General features: G+C 47.0%; 1 protein-coding gene across 1 annotated transcript; it reads left to right on the top strand.

The window, feature by feature from the left end:
* The first annotated feature begins 11,561 nt into the window (after nt 1-11,561).
* Nucleotides 11,562-15,684, top strand: Rax (retina and anterior neural fold homeobox). The gene is made up of 3 exons (NM_053678.2): nt 11,562-11,888; nt 12,133-12,389; nt 14,812-15,684. Exons 1-3 carry the CDS (start codon nt 11,600-11,602, stop codon nt 15,292-15,294), a joined length of 1,029 nt encoding a protein of 342 aa, NP_446130.1. The 5' UTR covers nt 11,562-11,599; the 3' UTR covers nt 15,295-15,684.
* The last annotated feature ends 1,772 nt before the right edge of the window (nt 15,685-17,456 follow it).

The following is a 17,456-nucleotide window of genomic DNA, read 5'->3' as shown; positions in this document are numbered from 1 at the left end:
CTTATAACTTCACTGACTGTAGAGCCAGTATTTCCAAACTTTCATCTTAGAACAGGTACTGGCAGCTCTCCAGAAGCCCTCTCAGTATCTGGTGCCAGATTATATATAACTAAGTCACCTTGTGGGCTGAGTGACTGGCGGTAGTCCCTCCACTGAGAGACAGCTATTCTGAGACTACTCTGGTACTCAGTGCCTCTGGGATAATTTAATCATTTGATTATTTTAAAGCTCATTTAATAAATTATAAATGAATTATTTATTTATTTATTTATTTATTTATTTATTTATTTATTTATTTATTCTAGAGAACTCTGACTAAAGCAGAGGGTCAGGGTGAGGGGTGGTACACTTGCCCTCGATCCTAACATTCAAGATGCAGGCAGATGGATGGATCTCTGTTGAGTGTGAAGCCTACCTGGTCTACACAGAGAGTTCCTGGCTAGTCCAGGACTACCTAGTGAGATCCTTTCTCCCAGTTTTTTAAGTGATCTTATTCTCAGTAGCATTAGGGAACAAAATGCTTAGCAATAAATTTATCAGTGGATGTGGGAAACCTGTACACTGAGAACTGAAGCCCGTCCGTGCATCGCAGGACTTAATGCTCCCTGTTCATACCCTCTGAATTGATCGAGTCAGTGAGACCCCAGCCGTCATCCACACGGAGGAAGGCTGAGCTGCTCCTAAAGTTCACTGGAAAGACAAATGAAGTTAGAGATACCAGATAAACCTCAAAGAAAACAAGATGGAAAGATCTGCCCGCTTGAGGTTTTCTTGATGCTTCAGTAACCATGGCGATGTGGTGCTGATGCAGACCAATCACTGAAACAGCATTCAGAGCCCAGAAATAGACTTGCACTTACAGACCAACTGATCCCCAGACTTCTGAGAGGTCCCACGTACTTCCTTCAGCTCCTCTGAATAAGTTCATCTTTTTATAATTAGCCTATAATGCAAATCCAGGCAGTTGGCAGTGGTTTGATGTGTGCAATTAGTTTACTGTCATCTTATCACATGTATAGGATTGTGTAGCCATCACTACAATCAAGATATTCCAATACCATGGAGTCTCCCTGTGCCAACACCACCATATCCTTCCATTGCTGTTCCGATCACTAACAACCGTAAGCTACTGAACTATTCCCAACCAAATGAGTTTTGACAGAGGTACCAATGAACAGATTAAATGTGCAGAAATACATTAAATCTAGACTCTTACTCATACTACAGTAAAATTTTAATTTAATGTATATAGAACCTAAACATAAAGCCAAGTTTGTAAAACTTTTAGAATATAGCAGAGAAAGTACTTGTAATTTTAGGATTGATCACTAGATATTATGAAAATGTAAGACTTTACTCATCAAGAGACCATTAAAACAGGTAGCTGTGCATGAACTCTAGATTGGAGGAAATATTAGCACATATCTGATAAAGGACTTGGATGCAGGGAGTGTGTATGCATACACAGGCATTTGTAGAAGAACACTTACAACTCAAAAATAACTTTTAAAACATTGAAAATAAAAACAAAAGTTCAGCAAATACTCAGTAAATAAGAACATGCAAATGACCAAGGTCAACATGCAAATGACCATGCATATGAAAATGTGCCCAACCAAACATTAGGGAAATAAAAATTGAAATCAGCCCTAAAATAACATCACAAAAGACCTGCTCATAGGTTAATAGAAAGACTGACTTCACCAAGTGTTGGAGAAAGTACAGGGTAGTCAGGACAAATGCATGTTATTGAAGAGAATATAATAGGACAACTGCTTAGGTGAAAGATAGATCAGGATTATGTAAAAGACATATACTAAACTAGAACCCTTCACAAATGCAGAATTCCAGATAATGGGCCTGGGGGAGGGGCATATAATGAAGTCTGAAATCTGCTTTAAAGGCACAAAACACAAGAAGCTGCTAGGTGCGCTTACCTAGGAAGCGCAAGGCCCTGGGTTCGGTCCCCAGCTCCGAAAAAAAAGAACCAAAAAAAAAAAAAAAAAAAAAAAAGAAGCTGCTAGGTAAGTGCATGGACAAAATGAGTATATGTTCTAGAAAAACATTGATGTTGAGCCTTAGTGGTAGGCCCACAAGACTTCTACTGGTTTCAATTTTCTTATATCCTTGAAATTGTTCTGTTTGTTTCATACTTCATAGTTGAATGCTGGGGGTGGAGTGAGCTCCTCTACTCTTACCGGTGGCTGAAACGAAAGGATAAAATGAAGTTTGAGATTCAGTGTGTACTTAAGACTCTTGTTTCTTCCTCCACCCAGGTATCCAGAAATGAATATTGCTTCCTAAGCTGATGTTTGATTGCAGGGCTTCTGTGTGAGTTCAAAGCACTGACTAGAGTGTTGATGGTGTATTTCAGTAACAGTGTGCACACCTTAGACACACAAAACCCCAATTTCAATTCCCAGGACCCTGCAACAAGAAAGCATTGACTAATATACAAATGTTACTCTCATAAAACTCTACATTTTCTCAAGAGTTAAAAAACAAAAATAGGGCCAGCAAAACAGCTCAGAGGGTAAGAATGACTGTCACCAAGCCCGATGATCTGAGTTCCACATCCCTGAACCCCAAACTCACACGGAAGGAGAGACTGAACCGTATGTGCACCCACACACATACACACAAGAAAAATAAAATAAATGTCAAAACATTTGTTGTTGTTTTGGTTTTGTTTGTTCATTTTTTTCTTGATACAGAGTTGTAGTAGAAATTATTAAAACTTCTGGCCCAGGATTCCTACACCATCTTTGGTTATTGAGTTCCCAGATGAAAGAGACACACACACACAGCCTTTATATTTACAACATGACGTAAGCAGCGCAGTAGCTGGACAGTTGCCTACCCTCCATGCTGTTAGAATCTGCCTTCCTATCAGTAACCCAAGTTACTACTTACTATGTTTCATCTGGGCAGCCCTCAGTGCCGTGCTTTTATGGCTCAGCTAACGTGTGGTGGCTTCTCCTTTCTTCTCTCCTGCACATCCTGCCTTTAATCCATGGACTTCTTCCTCTTCCTTCCCTCCTCGTGGATTTCTCCCACTCAAGTCCCCAAACCCTCAAGCCCACCTATGTCTCTTCTGTGTGTACACCAACTGATGTTTGCTTGCTTCTGTAAATCATTTCTGAAACCTCTCAGACTCAGTTGTCCTCCACTAAAGGTCATTCACTTAACTCACAGGACCTTCAGTCAGTGCTGAGCTCCTCCACTTGAATGAAGACACTTCTGGGCAGGCAGCCTCTGAGCCTCTATTGAAAGCATCTGGGGCTAATTAGATTCACCAGGACATATAGGATCAGCAATTCCATGGCTTAAAGGGTCAAAGGAGAGAGCACAAGAAAATGGACCAAAAAGAAAAAAAAGTCCACAAAACCACTGTAAATCAAGTTAACTATTCAAATATGCTGCCATCATATTGACCTGACTGATCTGGAGCCTCTATCTGAGGCATGGAATTGAAATCATGATCTCCCTGCCCCAGACCCCTGAGTGCCGGGACTACCAGTGTATGCCACCACATACAGCTTTGATATTGTTTTCGAGCAGTTACCTGACTGCTGGGAACAAAGATAGGATTGAATAGTAACAGGAAGAAGACAGAAGGACAGTGGGCTGCACTGTGTTAGAGGAAAGAGACAATTGGGCTCACAGAGATACTGAAGCTAGGGCTGTAAGAGAGAGAGATTGTGGTGATCTCCATTAGATGGGGCGATGTGAAATGGAAAGATGACCCATGGTACTCCATCAACAGCGTGATCAAGACGTCCATGATATTGACAAGGACTAGGACCGAGGGGAGGGGGAGAAGACTATAACTCGCTCATCCTGTAGGACCAAAGACAGTGATCAGGAACCTCTGACTTGACCAGAGGGTCGTGGAAATTGTCATAATCTAGAAAACTGGACATTTCCACACTAAATTAGAGGGGGAGAAAGAATAATGAAATTTTGGATTTTGTCAGCTAGCTCTTCTGTAAGCATCAAGAGGATCTTAGATTTTTTTACCCTTCAGACATAGTCTATCACATCTTGTACCTGATGAGGGTCAAACCATTTACAGCCCAAGGGTAACTCTCACTAGACCACGATGATGATATTTGTAGTATATAGCGCTATATTGGGTTTTCCAGAAGTTTAAGATTTTCATCCATATTTCTCAAGGATATTAGCATGTAATATCCTTGATAAATATTCTCCACTTTCCTTACTGAGACTGGTATGAGGGCCCTGTTACAGGGATTTGGAAGTTTTCCCTCTTGTTTGGCTCCATTTCTTTGGAAGAGTTTCAGATGTGTTGGTATTTCCTCTTCTTTAATTGATTGACAGAATTCACCCAGGAAGTCACCTGGTCCTGGGCTTTTCCTTGTTTAAATTACTGGCTCCATCTCCTGTCTTAATATCAGTCTGTTTATTCTTCATGATTCAGTCTTGGTAGAGTGTATATTTCTATGAGTTTATCCACATCCTCTAGGATGTGTCTATAATTGTTTATAGTGGTCTTTTATGATACATTATATTATAATACAATCCAAATCAAAAGTCCAGTGATAATTTTTGTAGAAACAGAAAAAACATTTGCAAAACATGTGTCAGGTAAGGGGTTACTATTTAACATATATAAAGAACACATTCATCTCCATTATTTTTCGGTATATTAACAGATTTGCACAGTAAGCAAAAAAAAAAAAATCTTTAAAAAAATTTTTTTTTCTGAAGAGCACAGGAGAGTGTCCAAAGCGGATGTGAAAGGTGTTCAGAATCACTCATCACTGGGGAAGTACATATCAAAGCCACAGTAAGACACCACTTCACACCCGTTAGGATGACCCTTAAAGGAGAAAAGAATGTGGAGAGAAGTTGGTAGTCCTTTGCCCTGGAATGTAGATGGTGCCGTTGCTGAAGGAAACAGTGTGGTAGCTCCTTAGAAACGGGAGCAGTCAGTATGTGATCTAGTAATTCTGCTTCTGGGTAACATCAAAAGACGTCAAAGCAGAGATTTAAATTCACTCATAGCGACTGATGCCCACAGCGGCATCACTCACAACAGCCCAAAGATGAGAGCAACGCCAAGTGTCCATCAGTGGGTGAGCAGAGAAGCAAGATGTGCTATGTACGAACAGTGAGAAAGAATACTAGTTTGCTTTTTAAAAATAAGTAGGTCCTGATATGTGCCACAATACAGCTAAACATCTAAGACATTTAGGTGAAGTAAACCGGTTACAAAAAGACAAATATTGTATAATTCCTCTCGAGGGATGTACTTAGAGTAGTCAAATTATAGAGGCAGAAGGCAGGATGGACATTGTTAGGCACTGGGCTGAGAGGATAGTGGGGTGTTATTATTTAATGGGCTCAGAATTGGGGAAAATGGAAAAGTTCTACAGGTGGAATGTGGGGTTGGTTGCACAATAAGGTGGGTGTACTTAGTGCCCATGAATTGTATACTTAAAATGGCTGAGATGGTATACATTCCATGTTTACAAAAGGAGGATGTCTTTAGCCCTGATGTTTGAATGTTTGTGTCCGTGATGGGCTCGTACCAAATGTGTCAGAGTGTGGCTGTGACCCGAGTCTGTCTTCACTCTTCAAATTTAACTGATGAAATAGATAGAATGATAGACTGATAGAATGTGTTAGACTCGTGATTTGAAAATGGAACCGGGCAGGGGAGGGGGCGGGGGCCGGGGGCGGGGGTGAGGGTTGGGGGCGTGGGGGAGGGGGAGAGTCTGAGCGTGTTCATTTGAGTGTAGGGAATCGAAGGATAGCAGAGAGTGGAACAGGCTTCCTGAAACGAGAAGGGGAGACAAACACACAGGCGTAGGTGTGCCCAGGGCTGCTGCACACGGGCGGGCGTCCCCGGATTTACCTCCTTAGTGCTCTAAGAGGATTGCTGAGCTTCAAGACCATCATCCCCTCAAGATAAATGTCTCTAGTGCTTCCCCCAGACACTCTGAATTCAATTAGTTTAATTAGAAAACAAGCAAAGAAGAATCATCTTAGTGTAGCTTTGCTCCCAGCAGCCCCCAGAGGTGCTGCTGTGCTGGATATTCAAATGCCTCCCCTTTATTTAGACGTTCTGAGAGAGTATTAAGTCTGCGTTTTTAAGAAAGGTGAACATTCTTATCCAATAGATCATGCTTTCGTTCTAGTTTTAAAATCGGTATTGATAGATGCCTTGTGGTTTCTTCATTCTTTAGGGGAGCAGGAGCTAGTAAACGGTGGGACACCCCGATTTTGAATGTTTGCCAATTTCTGAGATGAAAATGTCCCTACTGTGGCTCATTTTGAGCAACAAATGTGACATCTGAGCTGGAAAAGTCCTGACTCCAAGCTCTCACTGGACAGTGGGTGCTGGTTCTAACGCACTAATGTCATGTGAACCGAATCTATTGCCGGGAGAATTTTCTTTTTATTACATAGAAACTCCTTGGTCTTACGTAAGTTATAAAAGCAAGATCAGGACCAAAACAATTGGGTTGGTAAATAACTAGATGTCGTGTGAAGAATTATGTCATTGTGTTTGCATGGCAGACTGTGGGGACGAAATACAAACATGCCCTCCATGCAGTCATGAGATGTCCCATTGTGACCCTGAGGGTTCTGGAGCAGGTGTTGAGTCCAGAAGAATTTCTGGAGAGCCTGTGAGTACGGAGCCTCCTTGTCTAACTTAACTACAATGTTCTGAATCACCTTGGTAAACCATTTTGTTTCCATATCTAAAATGGAAGGTGACAGATGTGAGAGAATAGAGCAAGAGAAACTTGTAGGTTATCCACCACACCTTCCTCACTCCCACACTTCTCTAAAGTATAGTATTTCCATTTTCCCTGACTCCCAATTTTCTTGCTTTACCTTCCTCTCTTAGATACTTTTCAACCTCTGTGATAAAACACCATGGCCAAGGCAGCTCATAAGTGAAGGCATTTTTCTTTCTTTCTTTTTTTTTTTTTTTTGGCTTATGGTTTCAAAGGTGAGAGTCCATGACGGTAGGGCAAAGACCAGCTGAGACATTATGTCATAATTCAAAAGTGGGAGGCAGAGGGAGAGCCATGAGAATCAAAGACCCACCTCCACCGAAACAGCTCCCCCAACAAGACCACATGGCCTAACCCTTCCCAAATGTTCCCACTAACTGGGGACCAAGTATTCATATATATGAGCCTGTGGGTGGGCATTCTCATTCAGACCACTAATTTCACACCTTGGTCCCACAGGATCGTGGTCACATCACAATGCAAAGTGCAGTTAGAAGTTAGAGCAACTCCAAAAGCCCTCACAGTCGTTTTCAGTCTTAACATTGTTCAAAAGTCCAAAGTCTCTTCTGAGAGTTAGGGCAGCCTAGTAATTGTGACCCCTGTGAAAACAAAAGGCAAATCATATACTTCTAGCATGTACATAATGGCACGGAATGTGTGTTACCATTCTAAAAGGGAAGGATAGGGATATAGGGAGGGAACTCTGAAACCCAACTGAGTAAACTGCAAATCCTGTGGCTCTATGTCTCCTGTCAACAGACTTTGCTAGCTCTGCCCTTCCAGTTTGCTACTCATGAGAGACATCTCTCTCAGACTGGCTCCACTTCCTGAGTGCATCTCATGTCAAACATGTTGGGGTCCCCAACGCAATCCAGGCTTCACTTGCAACAGCTCCACAAAGCAGTTTCTCAGGGCCTCTTGCACTCGCAGAGCCTTCATTCAGGGCCTGCCTCGCCACACATTTTCCAGCCCCAGTGTCTCTCGTTAACCACAGAGGAAGATTCCACAACAACCCTTTTATCATGTATCCTTCATAACTTCATAACTGTTGTGGGTGATGTTGCCAGGTTTGATTGAACCTTTTGAAACCTCAAAGCACAGATCCAGTGATACTCCTCCTCCAACAAAGCCACGCCTCCTTTTTAAAAAGTCTTGGGCTAACTGGGGACAAAGTATTCAAATATATTATATAAGTCTATGGAAGGCCAGGCTCATCCAGACTACCATGCTACTAGTTTTCTCAGCCACCACAATTGGAACACCCCATTGGAAGGTAGCGCACATGAGTGCTAGATTCACAACTAAGACACCTGAGTTTAGGTTTTGGCCCTATCTGGAATAAAGTCTGTGACAAGGAACAAGTGATATTCTCTGTGACTCTGCTTCCTTCTCTGTAAAGTGGATTTTTTTTTTAAAGTGTCTACCCAATAGCGTTATTGTATGGACTAAGTTAATCCATGTAAAGTACTCAAAAGAATACAGCATTATGTCTGCTATAATATTTAGTATTCAACAAACAATAGCTCTTATCATATATATATATGCTTTGGATCTTCCATTGAATTTTTTGATCTCTCTCTGTGTGTGTGTGTGTGTGTGTGTGTGTGTGTGTGTGTGTGTGTGTTTGATGACAGCCTAAGTTCTATTTTGCTTTGGTAAAGCTAGAGTGAAGTTACCTTCCCTGAACATGTATTAGTGAGAAAAAGTGCTCCCTGAATAGTGTGTGGCAGTGGTTGGAATGTTCTAGGATTAAATGCATCTACTGAAGAGCTAATCTACACACAGGTGATTGAGTTGGCTTTACACATGCTATTCGGTTAAAACAAAACAAAACAAAACAAACTCAAACACACAACAGTGCTAAGAGAGTAAGTTAGTGGAGATGGGGCAGAATGGACTTGATTCTCTGGTGACCTTTTCCCTGTTCCAGGCTAGAGAAGTCAGCCTGCAGATGCCCACCTCTCTGGAGAGTGTAGTGACTGAAACAACGCATGCTGGATGCTTCCAGAAAGCAGAGCCTATACATACACCCAAGAATAATATCCACTTGGCCCCGGGCCCACCACACATGCCCCCCAACATCTACCAAATGCTATTTGCCTCTGAGCACAGTCAAGATGAATCCAGCAGTGCTGTGACTGAGGTCAGCCACAGGTGGGGGCTGGGAAGAGGGAGCTTTCTCTGATCCATCCAATGAATCAATGAATTAAACAAAGGGAGTTCAGAAGGCAGGCTCCCCACTTTTGCTAAAGCAGAGCTGATTATGAACTGGTTTAACTGCTGGAAAACTGGGCTCTGGCTTGGAGAATTAGGGACATGTCTGTCCATTCATTTTCTCTAAACGAGTTCTTGGGAAATACACATGTAGATTAGCTCCTAACAATGGCCCCCAGCTGACTGCTTGGAGTGCCCTCCACTGTGCCCACAATGGTCCTGACTGCCTCTTTATGTTTCACACAAAGGCAGGCCCCAGCCCTCAGGCCTCATCAGGGCTGTTGAAGTTCCTCCTGCCTTTCTCCTGAGACTCCAACAAACAGTAAATAAAAGCTCGCCTCACCTGGAGCTTCGTGTAGCGCTGGGCAGTTCCAGCAGGAATTAACTTAGGAAAGAGAGGAGAGGAGCCCCTCGACAGCTTGTGGGCAGCTTAAGGGATGCTGCCACTTCGTTCTGCTTCCACTGCAGACATAGATTTACTATGGGGGAGGTTTACAGAAAACACATTCCGTCCACAGGGAAATAACAAATTCCAATGAATTATCCTGGCAGCCCACCTCTGCCTCAGCACCTCAGCCACCTGCTCTACCTAGCAAGCTGGGAAGACACTCTGGGGTGTCACTAGGCCATTGGCAGGATCAGGTGCCTCTGCCTCAGGAGCCTCCCCCAAGGCTTCAGTCCTACAGGACTGTCTGCTCAAAGGCCATGGGGATCTCACTTCTTCCAGAACTAAACGGTTTCCCCCTCAGCCTCAGATATGCAGGATTCAGGGGCTGTGGTGAGGGATCAAAGATGGGCTGCAAGCCAGGAGGCACTTTGATTCAATTAAAAACTTCACACTGCAATAATGACCCCAAGCTCAGTGCAGCCTGAGACTATGGGGTGAGGAGTTCTAGTCTGCCCTTCCCTCCATTGATATCTCATATTGAACATCATTTTCTCTTCCGGTCAGACCTGCCCTGTTCACTCACAGGATGTCTAAGATCTCGTCGCAGGAAAAATGTACAGGGTTTGAAAACTCTAAAGTGTTATTTATTTTCATTAAATTAGCTTGTTTTTGTATTGTAATTTATTTTTAATGGGTTCTGGGGATTAAATGTTACTAGGCAAGTGCTCCGCCCTGAGTGGTGTCTTCACCCCTAACAGGTTTTTCCTCAGACTCAAACTTTTCGGAGCTGAGCCAGACTTCAGTTTCAACCCGCCGTCAACCAATTTGCATTATATATTCATCTGTCACTCCTTGAAGCCTGGCCAATAAACTCCTCAAAGTCACTATGTGGGTTCTGTGTGACATGTATGACCTCCTGGTTCAGGATAGTGTTGGTCCTGAAGAAAAAAAGTATTGAGAAAGAAGTCTGTCTTGGAGGAGATCTGAGAAAGGCAGAATTGGGGAGCGGGGGACGTCAGATGGGGGTGTGTGTTTCTGCGATAGCCTCTTCAGACTAACACTTCAGAGAAGCTGGGCATCTCTGGGACTCTAACCAGCGCTCATCTTTGCGGGGTGCAGTGTTCACAGTTGCTATCAGTGATGAGGCTGCTACAAATCTTCTTTCTGCTGAGCCTTTGAGTCACTCTGGGTCAAGCAAGCCTCAAGGGGCCCCCGAGGGGGAAGGAACTCAAGAGGATTAGGGCACTAACTCTCGAGGATGCACTAGAAACTTCTCCCCAGGCGACCAGTTTTAGGTCGTCTGCCTGGCTTGTGGAAGTAGGAGAAGGCCAGGATTGTTCATTACTGTGATTCATTTCAGGATCCCAGCACTTCGAGATAGCTCGTGAAAAGAATTTTTGTGTGTCTTTCGTGAGTCCTGGGAACTCTCATATTCGAGGTCGTTGGTTCTGTGGGCACAGACTGTCCCACCACCATTTCTGAGGATACAAAGAGAGTAAAAACAGACAGACAGACAAAGGAAGCTTGAAGTCTAGGACAACAAAGCACAGAACCCTAGGTGTAGGAATGAGGGGAAGATCGAGAGAAGATTCAAATAGGAAGGCCTGTGAACTACCACCACACAGAGGTAGCTGGAAAGCCTTCAGCTGATCTAGGAGCTTCCGAGTGCTGGAAGATGGTCCCAGAGTGTAAAGCTTTGGGAGGAGGTAGTCAAGAGAGGGCAGCTGAACACAGAAAGGGGAGAAGTGAACCCTCGGAAGTCTGCCCCAGGGACCCCTCCTATCAAACTTCCCACTCCTGGAACCTGGAAAAATGTTTGTGGAGTTGAAATGTGTCAAGATTACCAGATGAAGGGACATTCTGGGAGCAGGCCTAGGACCCTAGGCTGATCAGAGGGAAAAACCCGCCCTCTGTAGTGGGAGGGACAGAGAGAAAGGGCTGGGTCCGGAGAGAGGGTGGAGTCCCGGGCTTGAGCGCTTGCGGGCCTTTAGCACCAAAGCTCCAGTTACCCCGAGGCTAAGCTTCTAGCTGCAGCAGCGGTCGGGTTGAAAGCTGGCCCAGGGCTCGCCCATCTTCGTTGCCCAAGCCGGTTGCCCGCCGAGTTTAGCTTTGGACCGACCCATCCAGTTGCTCAAGTTCTAGAAGTGCACACTTGGGGAGTTGGGTGGGTGGGTGGGTGGTGGACAGGCATCGAGCTCCAGTTTGCCAAGTACACTCCCGCCTCCCCATGCACCTGCCGGGCTGCCCGCCAGCCATGGCCGACGGGAGCTTCTCGCTCGCTGGCCACCTGCTCCGCAGCCCGGGCGGGAGCACGTCGCGTTTGCACAGCATCGAAGCCATCCTGGGCTTTACCAAGGAAGACGGGATCCTAGACACCTTTCCTGCAGAGAGGAGCTCCAGGGGCTCGAAGGAGCGGGATCCCAGACTGGGTGCGCGGTCCGCCTGCCCCAAAGCTCCAGCCGGAGGCTCGGAGTCTTCCCCACCAGCAGCCCCGGGGCTCGTCCCGGAGTTCGAAGGTGAGTGCGCAGCAAGGCTGCAAAACCCTTGGGGCGCTCTGCGAGACTCGAGCTCCACCTCCTTTACCTTTGGGTCAGCGGGTTGGGGGTCTGCCCTACTTGAGGTTAGAGAAATCTTAGGGACCCTACGTAGGGCTCCCATCGCGGACCCAGCTCAGACGCCACCGGGTCGCCTAGAGCCGTAGAGAGGCCGCTTCGACTCGGCGCTGAGTGTCACTAACCGCTTGGGGCCTCTCTGTCCCAGCTACTCGCCCCTGCTATCCCAAGGAGCAAGGAGAGGCACGGCCGAGCCCCGGACTGCCGGTTGGGCCAGCAGCGGGCGATTCGAAGCTGTCGGAGGAGGAGGAACCTCCCAAGAAGAAACACAGGCGCAACCGCACGACCTTCACCACGTATCAACTGCACGAGCTGGAACGTGCCTTTGAGAAGTCCCACTACCCCGACGTGTACAGCCGCGAAGAGTTGGCCGGCAAGGTTAACCTACCCGAGGTTCGGGTCCAGGTAAGCTCTTGAACTGAGGGACAAGGAACTTGGGGTTGGGAAGTGAGGCTGAACTTCCTGCCTTACTTCCATGGCTCCGCAGCGCTAGCCGGGAGCCCAGGATTGTCTTCAACATTCCCTCCCATGAACCACCCTTTGAACTGCCTTGTTCAGTAAGATGTCCCCTACAGGGGAGGGTGCTCCCGACCTTAAAAGAACTTGGAAATCGCTTGGGAGATGAAGAGGTTGACAGCTCATTAGATGCAGCCAAAAAGGAGTTGCGGGGGTGTTGAACGCAAAGGGAAAAGAAAACAGGAAAGTAGTGGGCGCACGAGGGGTGGGAGGAGGGTTACTGGACTGAGGCCCTAGCTGCCACCACTGTCACCAACCGCGCCTGTTGTTCAAAAATGAAAACTCTCTTCCCTTGTAAGCCGCCAGTTAAAACTTTAGATGGATTCAAGAAACTGACTTTCTCTTCCTTTTACATCGACCTTTCCTTTTTATCGTGAGGGAGTTTTCGCTTTAATTAAAGCTGCATTTCTTTAATCCCCGATCATTAAAATAGTTGCTAGTCATCTGTGAAAAGTCTGGGAGGGCTTCCAAACCCAGGGAGTTTACAGGGGCCTGAGAGGGAGACAGTGAGAACGAAATTCAATGCATCTAAGAGCGGAACTAACCCGGAGTTTTTTCTTTAGTTGGATTTCCAGGCGGTAGGGCTACTCGGGACTTTGGGCATCTATATAGCTGTGTCTTTAGAGTAATGGGAGACAAGCTTCCGCGTGTTGTCTTTCTGCCTAAAAGTAAGGAGTAAACGGCCTGCCAGAGAAGGCAGACCTCCCTAGTGTGGTTTGGGATCAACTACCAAACAAATCGGGTTTCTCTTAGCTCTGGACCGTAATTCTATGGATTTCATTAAAAGCTGGAAATTTCAGCACCCGCTGTCCAGGGACGGGAAAATAGATACAGAGCGGGAAGAAATTGGAAAGGAAGACAGAGAAAAACCTGTGTGTTCGCTTCCGGTGTCCTACAGACCGCAGCAGGCACAGCTGCCTGGGGCTCTCTTTGCACCAAGCCTGCCCATTTGTCTTGTTGGATGTTTCCCCCTGTCCACTAACTTAGGGGTTCCTGAGAGCAGGTTCTGTAGCTTTCATGTGACAGATAAATAGCTTTTTTCCCCCACATAAGTAGATCATCAGACGGTGTGATGGGGACCAGGAGGGTCTCCTCCTACAAGATTAAGGACAGCAGGAGAGGGGTAGTAGGCAGCTCCCCGATCTTCAGTCACACAGCCTTAAAAATTGGAACCAGAGCAGGAGAATCTCCCTTTCTCTCCACTCTAAGCAAATTTCCGGTATTCCTTGGCCCTCTTCCACTCCAGTACTGGGTCTTTGCCTCCTCACTCTTCTGTTTTTATCAAACTCACTTTCCCCACTGGCCCGTGCAGCTGCTTTTCCTTCATAAATACAACCCCAAGGATACCAGTTTGTCTAGAATTCTTTCACAGTCGCCACTAAAAGAAACCGAGTCTTTTGTAGGTGAGAGGAAGAACTTGTCAGTAAAGCATCTTTCCTCACACTTTAGTCAAATTAGTAGTAAAGGCACCAGTGCAAGAAACCACGATGTCCTCGGGAGGAGGAACTTTTCCCCGTGTGAAAAAAAAAATGAAAAGGAAGTCCCTTATACGCAACACTGAGCCAACATACGAGGGGAAACGGCAAACCTCTATAATATAAAAATAGACACAATAATCGACTTGAACGATTTAATCTCGGAAAGTAATTTGCAGGGACCTCAGAAATACTAAACAGGTACCAATTAAATAAAGTCGAGAGATGATCAGAGAAGCGGCTGAAATACACACGAGGCCAAAGAAACCTGCCGGATGCATTAGTATTTTAACGCGTGAGCGGCCGCTACGCGGTGTTTATAATAATGGAGAAAGGAGGCAGATAAATCAGGGAGTCTCTGAAGCAGCAACTGAGAGCCACACCACACAGAGCCAAGCAAGATCCCAAAATGAAGTGTCAGGAGGGGGGCACCAACCAAAGGGTCCCGGAAACCTTCCTTTAAATTCTAGCCACAGAGTTAAATTCCCTGCTCTCTTTCCCCTGAGGGTCTGCTCCTGTTAAGGGTTGAAACGGTTGTCACCACAACCAAGAGTGAAAGATACAGGGCAACCGGGAAGCTTTGGAGGAGTAGGGTGTGACAAAGAAAGAGACCTGGGGGCCAGAGAGAAAGCGACAAAAAGGAGAGTATTTTTTAAAAGAAAGGATTGGAGGGGAAAAAAATGGGGAAAGACCGAGGGAGTAAAAGAACCCTTCTAGCAGTCCCGGGGTTATTTCTCGGGTGGAGAGGGAGGGTCAGGCTAACCGGCCTGCCCAGAGTGGGGACTTCACACCACCCTTCGCCCGTGCCTGAAGGCGTCTGCGGCTTCTTCTGGCAGGTGTGGTTCCAGAACCGTCGGGCCAAGTGGAGACGCCAGGAGAAACTAGAAGTGTCGTCCATGAAGCTGCAGGACTCGCCCCTCCTCTCCTTCAGCCGGTCCCCACCTTCCTCGGCACTGGCTCCGCTAGGCGGCCCGGGCAGCGGTAGCGGACCTCCGGGGAGCGCCCTGCCGCTGGAGCCTTGGCTCGGGCCACCGCTGCCCGGCGGAGGTGCCACAGCGCTGCAGAGCCTGCCAGGTTTCGGGCCGCCGGGGCAGGGTCTCCCGGCCAGCTACACGCCGCCACCGCCCTTCCTCAACTCCGCGCCCCTGGGTCCCGGTCTGCAGCAGCTCGGGCCACCACCCGCGTACCCGTGCGCGCCGGCCTTCGGGGACAAGTTCTCGCTGGAAGAGGCGTACCCACGCAACAGCAGCATCGCCGCGCTGCGCCTGAAGGCCAAAGAGCACATCCAGGCCATCGGGAAGCCCTGGCAAGCCCTCTAGAGGCGCTGCGGAGTTGCTGCGAGCCCTGTGTGCACCCAGCCCGGTGGTCGCACTTTCTTTGCTAACCCTGCTGCAAGCCGGCCGCCAGCCTTGGGCAGGACACTCGCGCCTACTTCTTTCTGATTCTTCGAGAAAGGCCAAACTTGAGGCCAGCAGAACTTCAGCCTCGCTGCCAGAGGAACGTGCTGTGGGTCCCGCTGGCCACACTGCTCCTAGCTGCTCCCATAAAGCAATCAGCGTCTACCATCGGGAGGGACCAAAGATCTTGACCTGGGATGTTCCCGACGGAAGGAATGGGGAGTGAGAAAAATAGAGTTGAAGAAACTGTTTGTAAAGTTAGTGTAAAGTATTTTGGGGGAGAAATTAAAGATTTGTTTGTTGCCCGGCTAAGCGTGCTCATCGACTACAGCGTGAGGGTTAAGGTAGGGGTCCGTGAGAGGATTCTATCTTGGACCTGGTGGGTCTGGGAATGCTGAGTGCTGCACTGGGAGCTCCTGTAAATTCTGGGGGAAAACTGCTGCAAGGGAGAATCAGCCTTCTGAGTGCTGCCTGGCTTGTGTGAGGTCAGCAGCCTAAGGTAGGGCTGCATTTACATTCCCATTTATTTGTTACTTAATAGCCAGTGCCCCCTTGCTACTCTGACCCCTTAGGAATCAGGTAAACCACCTTCTAAGGTGGGACCAGGACACCTCCAGACCTCTCCCTTTCCTTGGCCTCAGACTCTCTCAGATCACTGCTAGTCACCAGCTTGGTGCCGGTCCTTGCCCAAAGTGATAATATTAATTCGAGGATTGTCCTGAAGAGACCATTTCTCCTGACTCTCTTGTCTCCCTAATTTGCTCTGTATCCCCCAAGCCAGAGTTCTGCTAACAGTTCCCAGGATGCTGGGTAGGGAGGAGTCAAGGATTTATCTGTGGTGCTAGGAGGTGGGCTCCCCTATACTGGCATATTTAAAATATTAGGTTTGTTGGAGCCCGCTGTGGAGCAGGAAAGGAATGCCCCTGTCTCAGCCAGCTGCAGCTGCTCCCAAAGTCTCACTAAGTCCAGGGGTGGGTGAGAGGAGTCCAGATTCCCTCCTGGGCAGCCGCTATATTGCCCCTTGACTTGTGGTCTCTCATTCAGTGCTGGTCTTGATTGCAAAGGAACCTTGCAGCTTGGAGGCTCAGTTCCCTTCAGCTGCTGTCCTGGGGTCCTTAGCAAATTGTCGTGCTTGCTCCCCAGTTTCTCTCCCTCTTCTTAATGGGCCCTACCTTGCCTGGAGATATGAAGGTGAACAGGGTCCCTGTTAAGATTTTGTTTACCAAGAACAAGGCAGAAGAAGGCCACATGGGTAGCAATGGCTACTCCTCTGTCTCTGCTCTATTCCTAGAATGCTCTTGATCGCAGAAACCTACTCTGAGTTAACCACCTGGAGGCAGAGGCGTGTAATCCAGGATCTAGTCCTTGCCCTGTAGGCCCTAAGCGCTCTGACACGCATAGCCAGGGCCAGGGCCTCCAGACATACACTAAGTATTCTAGCGAGAAATTAAGTTGCTTTTTCAGGAGGTAGAGAATGATATCTTTCTTTCCTTACTGGGATGCCACTGGGAAAACAGAGGACGCTAAGTAATTATCTCTAAGCAAGGAGAGAAAAAGACTTAGAGGTGGATAGTGTGTCGCTTTCTGGCAGCTTGACCCATCTTCTTCTCAGTGACCAGGTTTTCACTGTTATTTATCATTTTGTGTGTGTGTGTGTGTGTGTGTGTGTGTGTGTCTCACTTTCCTTAGATACCTCCATGAGTGTCCCCTGTCTCCTGTCTGTTGTTCCCACACCCTTCTAGCCCAGACTCAGGGAACCCAGCAGGGCTTACTCAGCAAGGGTTCTTGACTGTGCCCTGGAATCACCATATGCCTGGCCCACCTGCTTATTACATCACCAACATCTCGGACTGTTATGTGGCTTGCTGAAACAATTAGTTTAATCAGTGTTACTCATAGGTGTGGGAAATGTATAGAAAGTTGTGCCCCTAAAGAATTTGCGGGCGTTGAAGAGATGGCTCAGAGGTTAAAAGCACTTCTTCCAGAGGACCTGGGTTCAACTCCACCCACACGGCAGCTCATGACCATTTGTGACTCCAGTTTGAGGGGATTCCATGCTCTCTCCTGGCACCAGATATGCTTGG

Source organism: Rattus norvegicus, chromosome 18 (assembly GCF_036323735.1).
Source record: "Rattus norvegicus strain BN/NHsdMcwi chromosome 18, GRCr8, whole genome shotgun sequence".
NCBI lineage: Eukaryota > Metazoa > Chordata > Mammalia > Rodentia > Muridae > Rattus > Rattus norvegicus.
This window is presented reverse-complemented; position numbering and strand designations above follow the sequence as displayed.

Coding starts and splice junctions, on each gene's coding strand:
- Rax (NM_053678.2), top strand. CDS start 11,600: ATGCACCTGCCGGGCTGCCCGCCAGCCATGGCCGACGGGAGCTTCTCG. Junction 11,889..12,132: donor GCTCGTCCCGGAGTTCGAAG/GTGAGTGCGCAG, acceptor TCTCTGTCCCAG/CTACTCGCCCCTGCTATCCC. Junction 12,390..14,811: donor TACCCGAGGTTCGGGTCCAG/GTAAGCTCTTGA, acceptor TTCTTCTGGCAG/GTGTGGTTCCAGAACCGTCG.